General features: G+C 37.4%; 1 protein-coding gene across 1 annotated transcript; it reads right to left on the reverse strand.

The window, feature by feature from the left end:
* Positions 1–14035: 14035 nt before the first annotated feature.
* LOC147550719 (uncharacterized) lies at positions 14036–14407 on the reverse strand. Its single transcript, XM_086668489.1, has one exon. The coding sequence runs from the start codon at positions 14405–14407 to the stop codon at positions 14036–14038; it is 372 nt and encodes a 123-aa protein (XP_086524615.1).
* Between the last annotated feature and the right edge of the window lie 5582 nt (positions 14408–19989).

Here is a 19989-nt window from a genome sequence, read left to right on the forward strand (position 1 = left end):
AATTGGCTTTTCGTTACTCAGTCAGAAAATCAAGACTTAATGCATAACAACGTCTGTTATGAATGGATATTTTGTCAGGTTGATTGATACTCATTCTTCTTACTCCCGCTCCTTGGAAACCTGGCGGAGAAAAAATTGCAAAGGGTTCGAAAACCGCTCTGACGCTTAAGACAGTAAGATTGCTCTTTTGCAGTAAAAGATTAAATTGAACCTTTTTGAGAATGTGTTGATATTACTCGACGTAGGTGAGGTTACCTCGAAGAAGGTAATGTGATGCCCTTTTATAGGACGTATTGGACCGACTTAGATCAGACGGTGTAGATGAGGTGGTTGTGATCCAACGTTAGGGAAGTTTCCTACTGTTCGTAGTTAGGGTTCCCTTTTCGTATCTAGGATAAGTAGAAGTTCCTATGTTCAAGATACTTCGTAGATATCCTGCCGAGGAGATAGATCTTGTGGGAGATGTTTCCTCCTTTGAGACTCTTGAAATCCAAGTTGCTTAAACACTTAAGATCCTTAACCGTCTGATATCTTTAGGAAGATTCGGGATTAAGTCGTAAGCGTGCGGCGTGCTTCTGCCTTCCCAGTCTAGGGCGTAAGGCATCGGCCTTGCTTACGTGGACCCCCTTCACTCCTTTAGATATTCTTAGGGCTGACCTTATTGTGTTTTATGTGAAGCAAGGATGGAGCCCCACTGCTGATCGTGGCCGACCTCCCAGTTCCGGACGTAGGTGGCGGAGTGTTGCAGGTCCAACAGTCATGTTACCTTTAAGCCGGGTTGACCATTGGACTTCTAGTTTATTCTTGACTTATTGACGTTGGTCAACGATTGGACATTTTGTGCATCATCATGAGTCCCACCACTCCTTAGTCGAAAGTAGAGAAACTAAGGAGTAGAAGTAACTATCAAGTTCTAAGTATTGAATTACTTAAATAGTCTTGAAGGCAATAGGCATACCTGGACCAGAGTTGTTTCGTGAAACTCGATAATTCTTTTGCTTTTCTGAGTTCCGTGTTCCGGAGTTGATTTCAGCTTGGGTTGATTTCCTCGTAGTTCCGGAGCCGATTCTGGTCGAGCTGTTCTGCTCATGACGAAGCTGATTTTAGTCGAACTTGTGGAGTCTTCTTTTGCCAGGGTCGTTTTTGTCGTTTTTGTTGGAGCAGACTTGGCAGATGGTTTTGAAAAGTTTATCCACGTATTGATTTACGCGTGATACGTTTCGATTTCGTGCCTTGGGAATAATTTCCGCTTTTTCTCTTGATTCTGTGACGTCACATATTTGATCTTCTGATCACGCATTTTTGGCCTTGATCTATTAGGTAACTGCCCACAATACCACTATTGCAATGTGCGGGGTACGTGGTGTTTCCTGATTAGGGAGGCGAATGAGTCTTGTCGAGTCTCATTAATTTCTTCTCTACTTGGTCAGTCTTCAGCGGCAATTTCACGCCCAGAGATTATTGTATGGTACGTTACCGAGGCACTATTATTCTATCTTTTTAATGCCTTCCCATTGTTGAGAGGATCCTTTGGTCTTCTTCTTCCACTATAAATAGCCCCTTTAAGGTTTAAGTTTTCTTTAAGAACATCTTCCTTCCAGTAAATTTTTATTGCGTATTTTTTGTTAGCTCCTCAGCTTTGGTTCCTTCAAGATGAGGCTGTTAGCTCCTCAGCTTTGGTTCCTTCAAGATGAGGCCCCTGCTCGAGTTTAAGCTTGACGTTTCTTATACTTGACATTTTTCTATAATGGCAGTGATAATAGGTGGATTTTTCTATAATGGTCATGATAATTTTACGTGTCATTTTGGAATGTCCCACTAGACAGAGGTGGTTCTTGGTGTCGCCTCAAGTTGTGTTTGCCGAAAGGAAGGCAATGCGGGTGGTGAAAAATTCTTCCCTAGGGTCGTCCTTTTCCGGGACCCACCAAGTGGATTGTCTTCTCAAGGTCAGGTGAAGTAGGTGGTTCTGCCAAGTCACTCCCTTGCCGTTTGTGTTCTTCCATTTTTCCTTCTTTGTTCAGTTCTTCCTTTTCTCTTGGCTCATTGGAAGAAAGGTTCTCTCTTTTCTCTTTTGCAATTTCTTCTATAATAGCCCCGTTGGCCGCGTGTTTCGTGGTGTCCTTGATTATAACTTCTTCTGTAATAGACTCCCTAGAGGATGAGTAAAAATTATGGTGATTGTTTACTAACTATATTTAGTTACTTGTCTTTTCGTTTACTCACGGGGAGGTTCCTTGGTGCACTCTTCTTTATTGCTTTATTAACGCCCTTCGGTGGTAGTGCTCGGTCGCTTCGACTTCTCAGCCTCCCGTCTCTATAAATACTTCCTTGATGGCTGAATATTCTTACCTTTCCCTGATGGCTACTCTGGCGGTTCGCGGGATTCTTCCCAGAGATAATGTTGGAGTTGGTTTCTATCTGACTCTCATCATTCCCGACCTTTTTATCCATCGTTTCAGTATTGACGTCAAAGGCGAAACCTTTGTCAGGGTCCTTCATTGAATGGTTTTGATCGTGTTTGAGAACTTGGAGATGGTTCTCTCTGCTAACCCTTATGTCCGTTGCGTTTCACCTTGAGGGGCATTCTGAGTGACGGTCGACCGGTGACTTTTGAGGTGATGGGATACCTGGTTCGCCAGGGAAATTGCCGACTTATAGCAGTGGTTGTTTATGTTTTACTTCCCCGTCTTCCTCTTCTTCTTCTTCTTCTTCTAGTATGTAAAGATACTTTTTGATGTCAATGAACATCTCTGTTTATCGCTTAATCGGATTTCTTCTTCCTCCTTTGACTTGATGTTTCTGCATGCATTTTTATGATATCGACACGAAAGGGTATTAATTTGTTAGTATAATCCTAGTCTTACTAATGCAATTTTCCTAACTTACTAATTTTCTTGATTCCCATCAAGATAAGCATTTTCATAAACTGGCCTATTTTTATAGCATGCGCATGCTCTGAATGTTCTGCTCTGCACATAAAATTCAAATTAGACCTATCCTAATATGCATGTCCTAACTTACTAGATCCTTCTGCAAAATAGAAAACCGGTTAGCCTTGTATATTGATTGTTAGGCTGGAGCAATTTTGAGTTACATCGAAGGCCCCTCTTAGTTTTATCTTGAGGTTAGACTAGGGTTCCACCTTTGCCCCTGATCGCGGCTCTCACTGTCAGGGCTAGTCTGTTTGCTTGAGCGAAGCTAGTTTTGACTAGGACTACTCCTTGGGCCCCTGGTCGTGGCTTGGGCTACCAAGTTGTTTCGTCAGTTTGGGCGTGACTAGTTTAGACTAGGACTTCTCCATGGGCCCCTGATCGTGGTTTGGGCTACTATGTTGTTTCGTCAGCTTGGGCACGACTAGTTTAGACTAGGACTTCTCCTAGGGCCCCTGGTCGTGGCTTGGGCTATCAGGACTGTTTCGTCGGCTTGAGCACGGCTAGTTTAGACAAGGACTTCTCCTTAGGCTTCTGGGTCGTTTCGTCGGCTTGAGCACGACTAGTTTAGACTAGGACTTCTCCATGGGCCCCTGGTCGTGGCTTAGGCTATTAGGGTTGTTTCGTCGACTTGAGTATGACTAGTTTAGACTAGAATTCCTCATTGGGCCCCCGCTCATGGCTTGGGTTACCAGGGTTGTTTCTGTCGGCTTGAGCACGACTAGTTTTGACTAGTACTTCTCCTTGTGCCCCTGGTCGAGGCTTGGGCTACTAGGGTTGTTTCGTCGTCTTGAGCCCGACTAGTTTAGACTAGGACTTCTCCTTGGAAGAAACCTTCTTATTTCGTAGAATTGCTTCAAAACTTTAAAAAATAAAAGACTCCTTATTATGCATGTAGGCCCTTACTCCCCCATTTTTAGTTTGGAGGATTATGCAGAGTTTCGTCTTTCCTTATGAAAGCCGGCTTAAGATGTTCCGCGTTCCATGGGTGTGCGGGATTTGCCCTGATGCGTTTTTCAACGTGAAAGTTTCTGGTCGTACCACCTTTATAATTTTGTAAGGGCCTTCCCAAGTCAGGAAGAACTTTACTGAAGAGGGTTTTTAAGGAACTTGCAATTTCTCCATACCAAGTCCCCCATGCCGAATTCTTTTCTTTCATGTGGGATTGGTGTTGTTTTACCATCACGTCCTTGAAGGTTAAATTTCTGACCTCGGCCTGATCTTGGACTTCTTTGATTAAATCCAGATGTTCCCTGAATAAGCTCATAATTTCTTTTCGGGGTCGAATTACTTTACTCGTAAGCTCGGCTTACCTATTTCGACTTGCAACACGGCTTCCATGACGTACACCATTCGAAAGGGCGTTTCTCCCGTAGCTCTTTGTGGGGTGATACAGTAAGTCCACAATGTTGGGTTGTGGTGTCACCTAGTGTTCTAAGCGGGATCTCAGACATCTCATGTCTAACAATAGTATGGTCCCAAGATCATCATGCATATGCTAATAATTAACTAAGAGTTTAGGATTACCTTAATCGCAAAATTTTCCCTCGAACCTTTCCGATCGAATATGAAGACCAAGAGCTCCAATTTTTGCTCCTCTACTCAAGACATCTGAATGATCATCTTGATCTCCCACCTTGTTGCTAGCTAGAACACTAATGGTGGTTTGATATGAAGAACACTTCTTCTTTTTTACTAGATAGATAGTTGGGATTTTCTCTCTTTCTTTCTACTTGATGTTATAGAGTAAGAAACATCTTACAGAATTTTCTACACCCTTATTCAAGTCCCTAGAGGCCTTATATAGAACCCTCAACTAGCGTCCCACCCTAATTAGGTTTCCTAAAAGCTCTTTTGAATAAGAATTAAGGAAATAGTCGAAAATACAAAGTAGTTTCTATTTTCCTATTTCCCGAAGATGTGGCCGTCCATGTAACATTCCATGTTTCCAATGTTACTTAATGGACTATATACTTTGTTCATGGTTAGTTGTGGGCGGAGGAAGAAAAGAAAAGGTTAAAGTGGGGGTTATATTGGTAATTAATGGAGGTTGAATTAGTGGGTTATAAAATATGGTGGACTTGTTTATAAAGTAAATGTAATTTAAGGACTTAAAAAGAATAAAAATACATGGCCACTTAAGTAAGCAACATGTGGCAGCCCTTTTGATTTCTTTAAAACCAACGTCCAACCCCATTTTTCTCATTTCATTTTGAACCGCCAGAGGGAAAAGAATGGGAAAGTTACCTACGGATTTAGAATTCGATTCTTACGGTCTCAATTAGTTCGCGCTCGGTGGTCGGAATTTAACGAAACTTTTTTCAAGTAATTCCATTCGACTTATTCTACATTCTAGCGGTTTGAAATTTTCTATTTCGTCCAAATTTGATGGTTTTATTGATAGTTATATCGATAACTGTATAGTTATACTAATTTCATTTGGTTTCAAAATTTGGAGCTATTTAGACAGTTATTATTCAATTTCTCGAAATGATTTGTGTTCAGAAACATGTTTAGGATATTATGGGCTATTTCGGGGTGTCCGAATATAGATGGGGTGCTGCCGAATTATTTTAATGCTCGAATTTCATATTTGGACTAGTTTTGGGAATGAATTGGAATAGAGATGGTTACCCGAATTTTGTCATATTTCATGTAAATGGATAATTTCAGTTATAGATTTAGGGGTTCATTATATGATTTGTCGGCTTATGGAGACTCTAAAATGAAAAGTAGAGTTTATGGGAAGTTGATTGATTGGTTTGTGATGCCTTTTGGTTATTCAGTTGACATGACTATGAAGTAAGAGATCAATTCGGTTATTCGAAGTCTTCCAGCGTTACAGATTGTTTTTATGTTTTAAGTTTTCGTTATTTTCATTTATTTATTGTTTTTGTCGTGCACGGTTCTTCGTTTAGAACATAATATTTCTATTCGGTTTTGGTTATTCTTCCTTATCCCAGAGTATGCGAATAAGGAGGAGTTAGGTCGTCTGGTAGGCGGGATGTCTTTGGTGATGCAAGGACTGAGGTAGGGGTTCTGAATCCTTTATCCAACATGGTTTTATAGATTATGAAATATGTTAGGTTTAGTTATATATGCGCCATTATAACTAGAGTTTAGGGAGCATGAAACTCGATTTTTAATGATGAACTGGAATATGCTTGAATAGCTTTACTGCGATATGAGAAGTGTTTTCGAACTGTGTTACTGTGACATGAGAAATGTTTTCGAACTGTTTTACTGTGATTGCGAACTACTGAGATTTTCTTGTATGTACCTGACTGCGGATTATGCCAACCTACGGGCACATAGCCATTGAGGTTAGGATGACATGTGGACATGGGTGTGACCCGTGTGAGACCGGTGAGGTGGTGCGACACTAATCATGAGACCCATGGGAGTAGAGTGCTTCACTTATTGGCCATTAGTGCTCGTGTCTCCAGCTCGAGACTTAGGGTCGTACACCCTGACCGCTCGCCTAGGAGGTGACATTGATTGGGATCCCTCTGCTTTGTGCGTGATATGACTATTAGTTGTTCCATTTCCGCGTTTGATAAGATAATGAATTGAATGTGGGAATATGGTTTTGATATATGAATGAAACTGATTTGAATCGAATATGAGAATATGGATTTGATATACGAATGAGACTGATTTTGAAATATTACATTAGATGCATGACAGGGTACCGAAGAGAATGAGGTTCAGGTCCTTCCATGGGTATTGGGGGACAGCTCTCTTATTCGAACTCGGTGATCTAAAAAGTATTTAGATACTTAAGGTATATATGCATCATGAGGTAAACTCTTTAATGATTGTGGAGTTCCTTAGTGGGAGAGAGGCTTACCGACTAAGGGTAAGTCTCTTTCTCGAGGACTGCATTAGCTAGTGTCGTTATGGGACAGTACTATCTAACGCATTATATTTTCTCCTGAGGTACTCTCTCTTAATTGGGAGCGCACCAGGGGTGGGCAGCTAACCACTACCATTGCTTGCTAGATTAAGAAAAATGGTTTTGTATATAGTATATACAGTAACTGGTTTGATAACTCATTTTGTCATGATGTTTAGAACTTATCAAATAAAATTTTGAAAACGTGATAGGTTTTGGATTGGTCTTCTACCAGAATAACTCGTGTCGGTGAGTATTCTGACCCCCTACCAGTTGTCAGTGTGCATGTGTTTGTAGTAGCCTCGAGGCGGAGTGTGTATTCCAGCCAGTGATCTTGTCTGACGAGGTTAGTGGCGTTGCGTCGTTTTCTTCGGTCGTTTGTTCATTGACTTTTCGTTATTTTAAAGTTATGTAGTTATCGCAGAAACCAAACTCTAATATGTATATACTTAACACTTAGAGTTGTTTATAGATTGTATCGATGTTTATGAGGCTTTTGTAATTTTTTTTTTGTGGTTTGAGTTTCGTCCTAAAACTGAGTTGAGTTTGTGTAGCTTCCGTTTTAGTTTATTCTTATGTATGCGAATGTATGGTTTGGATGACACGTTTACAGGTGTGACCGGTTCGATTTACAGAGGAAACTTTGCCGAATTTTTGTCTTATCTATGAATTGTCGGGCCGTGGTCGTGTCTATTTTGGGACACAGGGCGTCACAGTTGGTATCAGAGCAATTAGTTCTGGTGACCTATATCAGAGCAGTTAGTTCCTTTGGTCAATCAATTGTCACTCTTTAGTGTAACTCGATGTAGGATCCGGGCGAAGTTAGCCGCGAATTACTTCGTAATTCGACGATCGTAGTTGGTTTCTAGCTAAACACTACGACCCCTAAATCATCCGAACTGGATAATCTTCCTCATCAATTCTCCTATCTGACAAATTGCTCGCATTGCATCTTTGGTCAAAGGACATCTCCTTCAGACTCCCACTTGTACTTTAAACAAGTGCAATGCTCGACTTCCGTGTCAATTTGTATCCTATCTGATACGTCATATCTTTCAGATTTTCTTGATCCCGAGTACAACTGTCAAAGACAAATGATTAACTTCTAATCCATTTGAGCGCGGCCACGAATTTCCAGTTGCTACTCATCAAGCAGCCTTGAGACACTTTTCCTAATATAATTAGGATGACACAATCCATTCTTGCACTCACACTCAGCTTCATGTCTTTCCCAGTATCTGTCTTTATAACCTCCTTTTACGGCGCGACGTTTAACGGAACCAAAGTCAAACATTCCTTACACAAGATGAGTGGAGCACTCATGTTTTGAAGAATCTCTCCAATTTCGTCAATGAGGAGCGTCTGACGTTCATTACGATTGATGTACTTCTCATTTGAGGGTTATCCAATGTATAATCCCTATTACACACCCACGTCGTCGAGTTGAATACTCCTATTTCTATAGCCCATGAAACTGTGATATCTCGTCGACCTCACGTGCTAGTCTTCCTTAGTCATTGTTGTCCATGCAACGACCTGGTCTAGGGAGGTGTTAATGAAATATTCCAAGTTCACTTAATAGGGCTTGTTTCATCAGATCACGTATCTGACAAATCTATTTGGAATGTTTGATTATCAATGGTCTGTCGTTTAAATATTAAACCAAATTTAGACGACAGTGAAACAACTAATTTATTTCCGATAACGAGAGTTCGTAAATTTGAGCCTCTTCCATAAAACTCCTTTTACCCACTCAATTTACCAATCAAGGTTTATTCTCAAAATATACCTCATGCCTTACACACGTGTATGACTCTCATACTGTCTTAGGTGACAGTTTAATTTGAATATGGATGTAGTCACTTTAAACTTCGTTTTTTCATGTCGATCTAATGGAAGGTCATTTTTCGACATCAGCAGTTATAACCTTCTAGTGAGAGCTTAGCAATAGTGTATGCAAAAAATATGTCAGATCTCCGTCATGAAACTGTAACTACCAAACAGTGGAAGGAGACCACGGATCTGATCGCGTGCTTGTTGAAGAATGAGCGAGTGACTCACAGGCACCGCCTTGTTAAGTAGGATTACAACGATTATAACAATCACTGGATCTTCTTTACTGCATATAGTATTACGGTATCTTAAACCTAATCATATTCGAATCTTTTTTATATAATTAAGATTCTTGAAATAACTTCTAAAAATGTCCTCGCATCGGGAATCCACCAGAACTGTAGTGAAAGCCAACCGACTTTTATATTACTACTGAGTGCAATGAGCAATTAATATTGTATGGGCCTGGTCCAGCTCACAAAGTAAAATGAGCCCAAGTTCTCTTTAAGGCCCAACTTTCCAACATAACATAGTGGACATTATCTACAAACGAATATTGGGAAGATGTGGACACAACCCGAATAGCAAACCCAACCCAGACAGGGGTCTGACTCAACCAAATGTTAGGACATTGGATTATTTTGCCTAGAAACTACTGGTACCCTTGGGCCAGGTCGCCCAACATATTGGTCATAGCATTCCCGTCTGGACATGGTCAAGCTTGTGAGCTGGCCCACCCAGTTTATGTACTAATTGGGCCAGATGGGACCCAAAATGCTTGGCTTTATCGAGGCCAATTTGGGCCTGATCAAGGTTGTGGGTCCCTGCCGCCCAATTTTAACTATAAGGATATATATATATATAGATAGATCATCGAGACGAGATGATGTGTCCAACCCACCAAGGGATCACACATCTATAGACTATATTTAAACCCTATCGGATCAAACCCTAATCGATTACATAAACTAAATATTTTCCTATTTTTCGTATTATGATTCACAATAATATTTTTTTGAAATAACAGAAAATTAAGAAGAACAACTAGATCTCTCACTGAGAATAAAATACAGTTCCTCGTTCCAAGTGCGTCTGCATTGATGCTGTTTTCCCCATTTTGCTAGAGCATCCGCCTTAGTGTTGATCGTGCGAGGAATGTAAGAGAACGAGACGCTACTGAAATTGACTTTTAATTCCTCGATTCAGATGCTTCCGCGATTGCCATTGAGCGGTGAAGTTTGGATCATTGATGTCAGAGATAACATTGAGACTGTTGCTTTCTATTTGAATATGTTGGAGTTGCATTTCGTCGGCCCAGAGGAGTGTTGCGATGATAGCCAAGCATTCACATTCCTCTGCATTCTGTCCTCTGACTGTGTCAGAGAGAGCTGAGATGAATTTTGCATTCCCATCATGGATAACACATCCGATGCCTGCTGGTTCAGTGAAGACTGTGAACGAAGCATCCGTATTGATCTTAAGAAATGGTGTCGCTGGAGGGCTCCATTTGTGTTGCTTTAGTTTCTTGACCTCTGTAGTTAGCTTTAAGGGAGTAGTACTCATAGCCTTATCGTTTGAACAACTTGCAGCTGGGTTTGTTTATTACTAAAACATGATTCGCACCTTGCTTTCCAGATGAACCAGATAACTTTCATATAGGGTTATAAGTTCTTCCTCTAGATCTTTCCATTATGATTCACAATAATGGAATCTACTTCTTTCTCAAACCAAAATCCGCTAGGTTGTTGGGATTCTCTATAGAAAATTATGCACCCAACATATAGAGCTATAAAGATGGGATATGATAATTAACCACAACATAATTAAGATAAATATTACACATGTGTACAATAATATTCGAAATTATTACCGCATGGCCCTGTGCATACTTAATTAGACGTCGAAAATCGGGTTTTATCATACCTCACTATAACACCATGTGCAAGAGAATAATTGGAATAAGTTGTGGGTGAGTACATCAAAATTAGACAATAACACATGCAAAACCATAGAAGAGTTCTTATTTTTTTGGATTTCATATTGATTACATATCTTTATCAATTCTTATGTTTTCTTAAACATATTTAATTAAACATAAACTAGTTATATCTAAACATCAAAGTACGATTGAAGGGATATATCGGTCCCTGATTTATTGCAAGGTTTTTTTAATTGTATTTTTGTAGAATCTAAATGAAACTAATTTAAAAGCATACTTTCTTCTCATTTTGTTCACGTTAAGTAAACTAATTTGTCTTCAGAAAAAAAAAATCAAAATAACTGATAAGATTCAATAATTTTAATAGTTGTAAAAAAAAGTAACTTTAAACGTAAGAGCTACGAAGAAACTTCAATCTTAAAGATACAATTGGAAGAAATGAAAAAAGAACTCAATAGCACAAAAGCGGAATTAGACGAGATGAGGGCTTATTTTAAACGTCTTCGCGATGGGGAGGTAGATTCTTAATAGAATTATAATTCAGTATGTAGTGATCATTTCAACTGATATTAATGATCTATGTAATCGTTTTGCAGCTACATGTCTACGCCTAGCTTCTCATTTGAAAGTTCTCGTAACGACCCAAGGTCATCCTCACATTTTGATTAGCATGATGTAACCTTATCTCCTTAGTAGTATAATATCTATCACACAAATAGTCACACTTCAGTTACACTACCTTACTAACATATGGTAACCTTAATGTATTATTATTGTACAAGCCTTGAATTATTCAAATAAATGCTTTAAAAGATAAGAAAAAAAAAAGTGGATACTGAAATTGTCTCCACACTTTTAGCGAAGCGGCGACCTAGCAATGCGGAAGTGTTATAGTCGGATATTACTACTTTGTCCTGTTTGTTGTAGGTAGTATTGTTGAATACTTAGTACCAGACTGAAACTCAATGACTTTCTTTTTCTTTAGTTTCCATTTTGTTCAAGTCTTGAATGAATTAAAGGACATCCGAATTAATCTCTCTCACCAATAGGTAGATTAGATGATGGTATCTTGATCCTTTTTCCATTTCCTTGTACATGTTTACTGCACAGAATAGGGTTGATTTTAGCTACAACTAGTGAACTAACTTCATCTTTGATGATTATAAAGCGAGAACTAAAATTGGCATATTAGTGAACCATTTCTCAATTAGGTAATTAGTATAATACTTATATCTACTTTTTCAGAAAAAAATTTGTCTACTTGTACTGAAACAAAACTTTCATTTTGTATATGTTGTTCTGTTTGATATCTATAATTATAATCATAAAAATAAGATTGTGTTGAGAGACCAAAATATATGGGGCGTGAAACTTAACCTCACCATGTGATTTAAGTATGTGGTTCCATTATACATTTGGTTAGACAATGACATTATCCACTCAACTTGTATTTATGCCACAATTTCACGTCCCACTTTATCACAACTTTATAATCGCAACAATGTAAATATTATGGAACAGGGCAAGTGTAGGGTGCTGCGTCACAACAGGCCAATGGGTTGCAGTTGTTGTTGCGTCGCAGCAGGGCAAAGGGTTGCAGCTGCTGCGTCGCAGCATGCTAATGGGTTGCAGCTTCTGCTGCATCGGCGTACGTTTTGGTGTTATCTTTTACTGAATTAGACCATTGTTCTAGAACTAATGCAGTATTATATGACCTTGACACCTAATATGAAACATTACTATGTAATAGAACTCTATTCTAAATGCAACGCAAAGACCAATGAGAGTATGCTCGCTAGATTGCTAGAACATTAAACACGAACTTATTGTGAAGCTACCGCTTTTAAGAAGATTTTGTGTGTGAATGTTTGCTCTTTTAACAATTTTATAGAAGTTTTAACATGTTTGTATTATTTGCCGTGTCTTAATTTCGAAAAAGGGAATAAACTAATAGTTTTCCCTGTCTTTTGTTTTTTGTCCATGACACAGGGACGGGATGGAGCTCTATTGGCTGGTGTTAGAGTAGTTTATGTGAATATGTTATCTTCCTCCAGCGTGAAAAGCAAGATGGGAGGATGAAGTTAGAGTAGTTTATTTTTAATGGAATTTTATCTTCCTATGGAAGAATTAATAGTCTATTCTCTTATTTTGGTTTGACTTTTTCTCGTCCAGACTTGTGAATTTGTTCAGGGGACTTCTCAAAACATGTTAATGTGAATATGTGTTTTTTAAATATTGGTTTAAGGAAAATTTTCCCTCTTGTATACACTAATTATTGTGTGGAAAACTCCTAATCACATTGTAGGGACGAATATTAACTATATTAAGTACACGAAGTAGAAAATTGTCGCCGATCTTATAGGGGTGGCTATTATCTGTCTCAAATGCTAACGAGAGGAAATTCCCGCCAAATGTTTAGGGACATATACTAATTGTCCCGAATACTAAAAAGAGGAAATTCCCGTCAAACTTGTAGGGACAGATATTAATTGTCCCAAACGCTAAGGAAGGGAAATCCCCGCCACCTTTTTTAGGGACAAATATATGTTGTCCCTAAAATCGTTGATATAGGGACAGTTAAAAATTGTCCCAAAATAGCTTTGGGACAGATGCCATCCATCCCTAGAACCGTCCCCAATATTATTTGGGATGCCGCTTTCAAGGACAGATACAAATCGTCCCCAATACACTTTTAGGGACGGTTTTTTCATTCTTGGGACGTTTTTGTCCGTCCCTAATAGACCCTTTTTTGTAGTGTCAAGGCCCAACTTTCCAACATAACATGATGAACATTATCTACAAACGAATATTGGGAAGATGTGGACACAACCCGAATAGCAAACCCAGCCCAGACAGGGGTCTGACTCAACCAAATGTTAGGGCATTGGATTATTTTGCCTACAAACTACTGGTACCCTTGGGCCAGGTCGCCCATATTGGCCATAGCATTCTCGTCTGGACATGGTCAAGGTTGTGAGCTGGCCCACCCAGTTTATGTACCAATTGGGCCAGATGGGATCCAAAATGCTTGGTTGTATCGAGGCCAATTTGGACCTGATCAAGGTTGTGGGTCCCTGTCGCCCAATTTTAGCTATAAGGATATATATATATATATATATATATATATATATATAGATCATCGAGACGACATGATGTGTCCAACCCACCAAGGGATCACACATCTATAGACTATATTTACACCCTATCGGAACAAACCTAATCGATTACATACAACTAAATATTTCCCTATTTTTCGTATTATGATTCACAATAATTTCTTTTGAAATAACAGAAAATTAAGAAGAACAGCTAGATCTCTCACTGAGAATAAAATACGGTTCCTCGTTTCAAGTGTGTCTGCATTGATGTTGTCTTCCCCATTTTGCTAAAGCATCCGCCTTAGTGTTGATCGTGCGAGGAATGTAAGAGAACGAGACGCTATTGAAATTGCCTTTTAATTCCTTGATTCGATTGAGTGGTGAAGTTTGGATCATTGATGCCAGAGATAACATTGAGACTATTGCTTTCTATTTGAATATGTTGGAGTTGCATTTCGTCGGCCCAGATGAGTGTTGCGATGATAGCCAAGCATTCACATTCCTCTGCATTCTGACCTCTGACTGTGTCCGAGAAAGCTGAGATGAATTTTGCATTCTCGTCATGGATAACACATCTGATGCCTGTTGGTTCAGTGAAGACTGTGAACGAAGCATCCGTATTGATCTTAAGAAATGGTGTCGATGGAGGACTCCATTTGTGTTGCTTTAGTTTCTTGACCTTTGTAGTTAGCTTTAAGGGAGTAGTACTCATAGCCTTAATTGTTTGAACAACTTGCAGCGGGGTTTGTTTATTACTAGTGAAACATGGACTTTCCAGATGAACCAGATAACTTCAGCATATAGGGTTATAAGTTCTTCCTCTAGATCTTTCCATTATGATTCACAATAATGGAATCTACTTCTTGCTCAAACCAAAATCCGATAGGTTGCTGGGATTCTCTATAGAAAATTATGCACCCAACATATAGAGCTATAAGGAAGGTATATGATAATTAACCACAACATAGTTTAGATAAATATTACACATGTGTACAATAATATTCGAAATTATTACCGCATGGCCTTGCGCATACTTAATTAGACGTCGAAAATCGGGTTTTATCATACCTCACTATAACACCATGTGCAAGAGAATAATTGGAACAAGTTGTGGGTGAGTGCACCAAAATTAGACAATAACACGTGCAAAACCATACGAGAGTTCTTTTTCTTTTGGATTTCATATTGATTACATATCTTTCTCTATTCTTATGTTTTCTTAAACATATTTAATTAAACATAAACTAGTTATATCTAAACATCAAAGTTATGATTGAAGGGATATATTGGTCCCTGATTTATTGTACGGTTTTTTTAATTGTATTTTTGTAGAATCTTAATGAAACTTATTTAAAAGCATACTTTCTTCTCATTTTGTTCATGTTAAGTAAACTAATTTTCTTCAGAAAAAAAAAATCAAAATATCTGATAAGATTCAATAATTTTAATAGTTGTAAAAATAGTAACTTTTTTTTAATGATTTATATGTGTAAGAAAAGAGAAATTGTATTCATTGTATTGATTTCCTAGCTATTACATAAGAGAGAAGTTTTATCAATTGGACAATGTGGTACTATGTATTCTAACATTCATATATTCTAACATTCCCCCTCAAACTAATGAGTTTTGCTAGTGAAAAATTCATGAGTTTGCTAAACAAATTGTAGATGTTGGACTTGATTTGATCATGAAGGCATCATTGTGAGGTTGCTAAGTTGTTGATTTTGTTGTTGTTGTTGATTTTGTTGTTATTTTCTCCATTGAAAGTCCATTTGAAAAAAATTTGACTCCATTGCCAGGTTTTGTTGGCTCCATTGCCAGGTTTTGTTGGCCCCATTGCCAAGTATTGTTGGCTCCATTGCTAGGTATATTCTCTATTTAAAGAGAATTGTGTTCTCTATTTAAAGAGAAGTTGGACAACTATAACCCGTTGTCCGGGTGGGTGCGATCTACTCCCTTGATGTTTTTCATAGCCCTCACACATGATTATTACTCCATCATCAGTGCTATAGAAAGAAAATCATTGATATTGTGATTTTATACTTTTTTTTTTTTAAACACTAGCAATCACCATTCTTGAGCTTTCCCACTACAATTTTTCTTTATAATCTTCTCTTATCTCCTCTTCATTTGAACTCACTACAAAAAAATGGCCTACTAGGGACATACATTTTCATGTCTGTCCCTAATTCATTCAAAATAGGGACAAATTGATAATACCTGTCCCTACTAAATTTACAATAGGGACAAACAAATGTACTCTTGGGACAATTTTAATCGTGCTTCAGAAAAGTTTAAGGTTCGTAAACCCTTACAAGAAATTGAAAATTAGGGACGAACAAGATCATCTACTAAACAAAATAGTCGTTCATTTTTCGCGAGAAAAGGATAAACGTGGGTGGGCGGTAAGTCAAAGTGTATAAACCCTAGGGAACTTTCCTTTTTTTTCTCTCTGCACGATTTTCTTCTTAAGTTGTTGCCGTTTCTTCCTTCTTCCTATTCTTCTTCTACTAGTACAAAGTTTACAAACCAGAGAAATAAGACACTTAGTTCTTCTTCTACTACAAACCAGAGAAATAAGCGGTGATTCGGATTGCAAGCACTAGATTCTTCAGGATCTACTTCTACAAACCCGAGAAAAACAAATTTGTTCATGTCAGTATACTTAGATTTTTTTTTTCTTTTTGTTCCTATGATCCTATCCCTGATTTTATTAGAGTAATAATGTCCTAGATTAGTTAGTATTTTGAAAACCATGTACCAAATCACTGAAGTAGGAAAGATAACTTTACTTAGGGTTTCCTTGTTGGTTGTTTCTAATTGAGATTATCATGTAAAGGTTGAAATGAGATTCTACAATGTTTTTTGATAGAAAAGAAAGTCTAGCTTCTTTAGTAGGAATAAGATGAGATATTCCAGATAGATAGAGAAGCTATAGCAAAAATAAAGAATAAGCTAAGGAGAGTTACTAATCTACTACGTCACCAAGGTATCATCATTGATTAATGTGAATCAACTAATGATTGGATCAAATTGTTTATATTGTGTTCTTAATTAACCTTATTATATGCCAATCAATCCATGGGAAAATATAATTTAACATTTAGGTTTAGATTTCACCTTTTTGTTTCCCATGTTAGTATTTTACCCACTTGGGAATTGATTGTATTCTCTTCTTGTACTTGATTTGTTTTGTTTTTAATAACTTCATAGCTAGATAGATTTTTGCAGCAAGAAAAATCGATCAGTTTCAGCAAGAAAAATCATTCCAACTCTTAAAGCTTCTGCAAGTTCATCCAGGTATGCAAAAAGTTCTAATTTTTAACTTCAAAAGTTCATCTTTCTGTATCCTCTTGTTGTCCACTTTGATTGATCCTTACTCAACTAGTAACATTTTATAGAAAATTGATTTGAGTTGCAACTTGAGCAATGGATTTTCATTGAAATATGGTGGTACCCATGAGGTTTAGTCCCATGTTGATGAGAGTGAAACCCGGATAGTATAAGATGTTTTTTGATTCGCCAAGAAGATAGTATAATGTTTAGCTTGCTGGAAATGCTCAACATTGTTATAATCCTGATACATACAACTATGATGCTTTCGACATGAATGGTTTTCATGGTTCTTTGGTAGTTTCATTCATATATAGTTAGGGAAACCGAGGAACTTCACGCACAGGTAAATGAAACCTCTATAGAAAACTCAGAAGGTAAAAGGTTTAGATGTCATTTGGAGACCATTAATGATAAGTGTTATGGCTTGGTTGCAACGTGAAGTTACTAAAATGGGGATATATATATATATATACGGAATTGATAGGCCATTCAAACTTGAAGCTCGTATAGAGGTAGGAGTTACTAATGATTTAAGACAAAATACTTGATCAATGTTGCTGGGTTCTATGCTGTCATTAAACCATCTAAGTTAGTTATACTACTATTTTCCAATAATATGTAATTTTTTGTTCTATGGTTGTGATGACTCATTATTTCCACTGCCACTATTTCTTGCTGTCAGGAAAGCAAAAAAAAAAATATATATATAATGCTACTGGGTTCTATGCTGCCCTTAAACCATCCAAGTGAGACATACTTCTATTTACCAATAATATGTATTTATTTGGATTATGACTGATGACTCATTATTTCTACTGCTAATATTTCTTGCTCTCAGAAGAGTGCTAATGTCAGTTGATGAACTCCCTGACTTGCTTCCGGAATGAAGACCTTCAGAAAATTATTGCAATTGGTGGAGAAAGATGTGGAGCAAAATGATTATCGACTATGAAAGTATGTTCCCTGATTGTTTTTAATTGTTTGACAGTTATATCTAGGTCACTTCTCAAAGTTACATTATTGCGTAGATAAGTCAATTTTTTTTTTACTTGATTGAATATTCTAGTTAATTGATATTTTGGTTGTTTTTGTTTGTTTCAGCTGGGCTAAACGTTTTTGTTATGAGAAATATAACATTATAGCGATGGCGATTATGATGGAGATTCAAGCGCGGGTGCAAAATTGTGAATGTTTAATTTATACACGTTTGGTAATTAATCTAGCTAGTAGATAGATGGTAGGTTGTCATTAGCTAGAATAGGTATTAGAGAGAGAATGGGTATTAGAATGAGAATATGTATAGCTATCCCTTTTAGTATGAACAAGAAATTGTGGTTAATAATTTTGTTTTAAACTTATTTAAAGTGAGTGTGAAATTTGTTTGATATTTTCACGTAGCACGAAATTTATAAGTTCAATATATATCTTTTTTGTTGTAAGAATATGTATTATCTTTTGATATGAACATGATACCTTGATTTTCCTAAATGCAAACGATAGAAAATCTCTGTCGATTCTATAGTGACAACTATTAATTATCTCAATAAACAAACAATAGGATTCTCCCTAAATTTTTAGGGACAAATGTCAATTGTCCCAATAAACAAACAAGAAGAAATTCCCGTCAAACTTTCAGGGACAGTTCATTATTGTCACTAATAAATGGTCTATAGGGACAACTACAAATCGTCCCGAAAAAGTATTGGGACAGACGCTATCCGTCGCTATGACTGTCCCTATTACTATTTGGGACGCCTCTTTCCGGGACAGACGAAATCCGTCCCCAATAATTTATTAGGGACGGTTTTTTGAATTTTGGGACGGTTTTCTGCCGTCCCTAACAGCCATATTTTTTGTAGTGACTTATGCAAACTAAGGAACAATAGTGTGAGAGTTCTCAACTAAGAAGTATGAGCAAATCAACTAAGAGAATAAACTCTTTTGCCATAAAAGAACCCACAAACATGTTTTCAAAACATTAAAAGAAAATCATCTTTGAAAATAAGCAAGATTTCTTTGATGCATTCTACCAAACTCTTAATGTGCATCATATTGTAATCAAGATTTTGGACAACTATAAGTATTGCTTCAAGATAAATTTGGGTTATATAACTATTCTAATGAAGAAATCCATGAATTCTTTTCCCCCTCTCTAATAGCTTTCCAATTTCTCTCAAAATAGAACTTCATGGACCATTGATACACATAGATTTGATGTTGTGGAGAACTTGACATTTGAAATACTTGAGATCATTGAAGAGTATATCATGTTATTTCTTCAACAAATCACTCTTGTTTGGATCTTTCATCTTCTTGTTAATCTTCATCATCTTCAAATACTATTGGGAAAAGTATTGAAGAATGATTAGATTTGAACAATAGAAGAGAACTACTCTTATTTGAAAGGAAAAAAAACACTAAACTTCAACTATAAACTGATAAAAGCCCGGCGGACGGTAGCCATTAATGGGACTACCGCCGACGGCAAGCGGAAGACTCTATTGACTAACCGAAGAAAAAAACCTAGTAGCTCTTATACCATGTAAGAAAAGAGAATTGTAATGATTTGTATTGATTTTCATAGCTATTACGTAAGATCATTATAAGGAGTAGTACAAGAGAAAAGTTTAAGCAATTGAACAATGTGGGACTATATTGGACTATATTTCTAACATTAAAAAGAATGACTTTTGCTAGTGAAAAATTCATGAGTTTGCTAAACAAATTTGTAGATTTTGACTTGATTTTGGTATGGAGGCATCATTGTGAGGTTGCTATGTTGTTGTTTGTTGTTGATTTTCTTTTCTCCATGTGAAGAAAAGTTGACACCATTGTCAGGTTTTGTTGATGTTGATTTTGATTTTGCTTTTCTCTACTTGAAGAAAAGTTGGCACCATTGCCAGGTTTTTATGTTGATGTTGTTGTTGATTTTGCTTTTCCCCATTTGAAGAAAAGTTG

This window comes from Eschscholzia californica, unplaced genomic scaffold (assembly GCF_041429995.1).
Source record: "Eschscholzia californica isolate CP2 unplaced genomic scaffold, dmEscCali1.0.p SCAF_3, whole genome shotgun sequence".
Classification (NCBI taxonomy): domain Eukaryota; kingdom Viridiplantae; phylum Streptophyta; class Magnoliopsida; order Ranunculales; family Papaveraceae; genus Eschscholzia; species Eschscholzia californica.

Coding starts and splice junctions, on each gene's coding strand:
- LOC147550719 (XM_086668489.1), bottom strand. CDS start 14,407: ATGAGTACTACTCCCTTAAAGCTAACTACAAAGGTCAAGAAACTAAAG.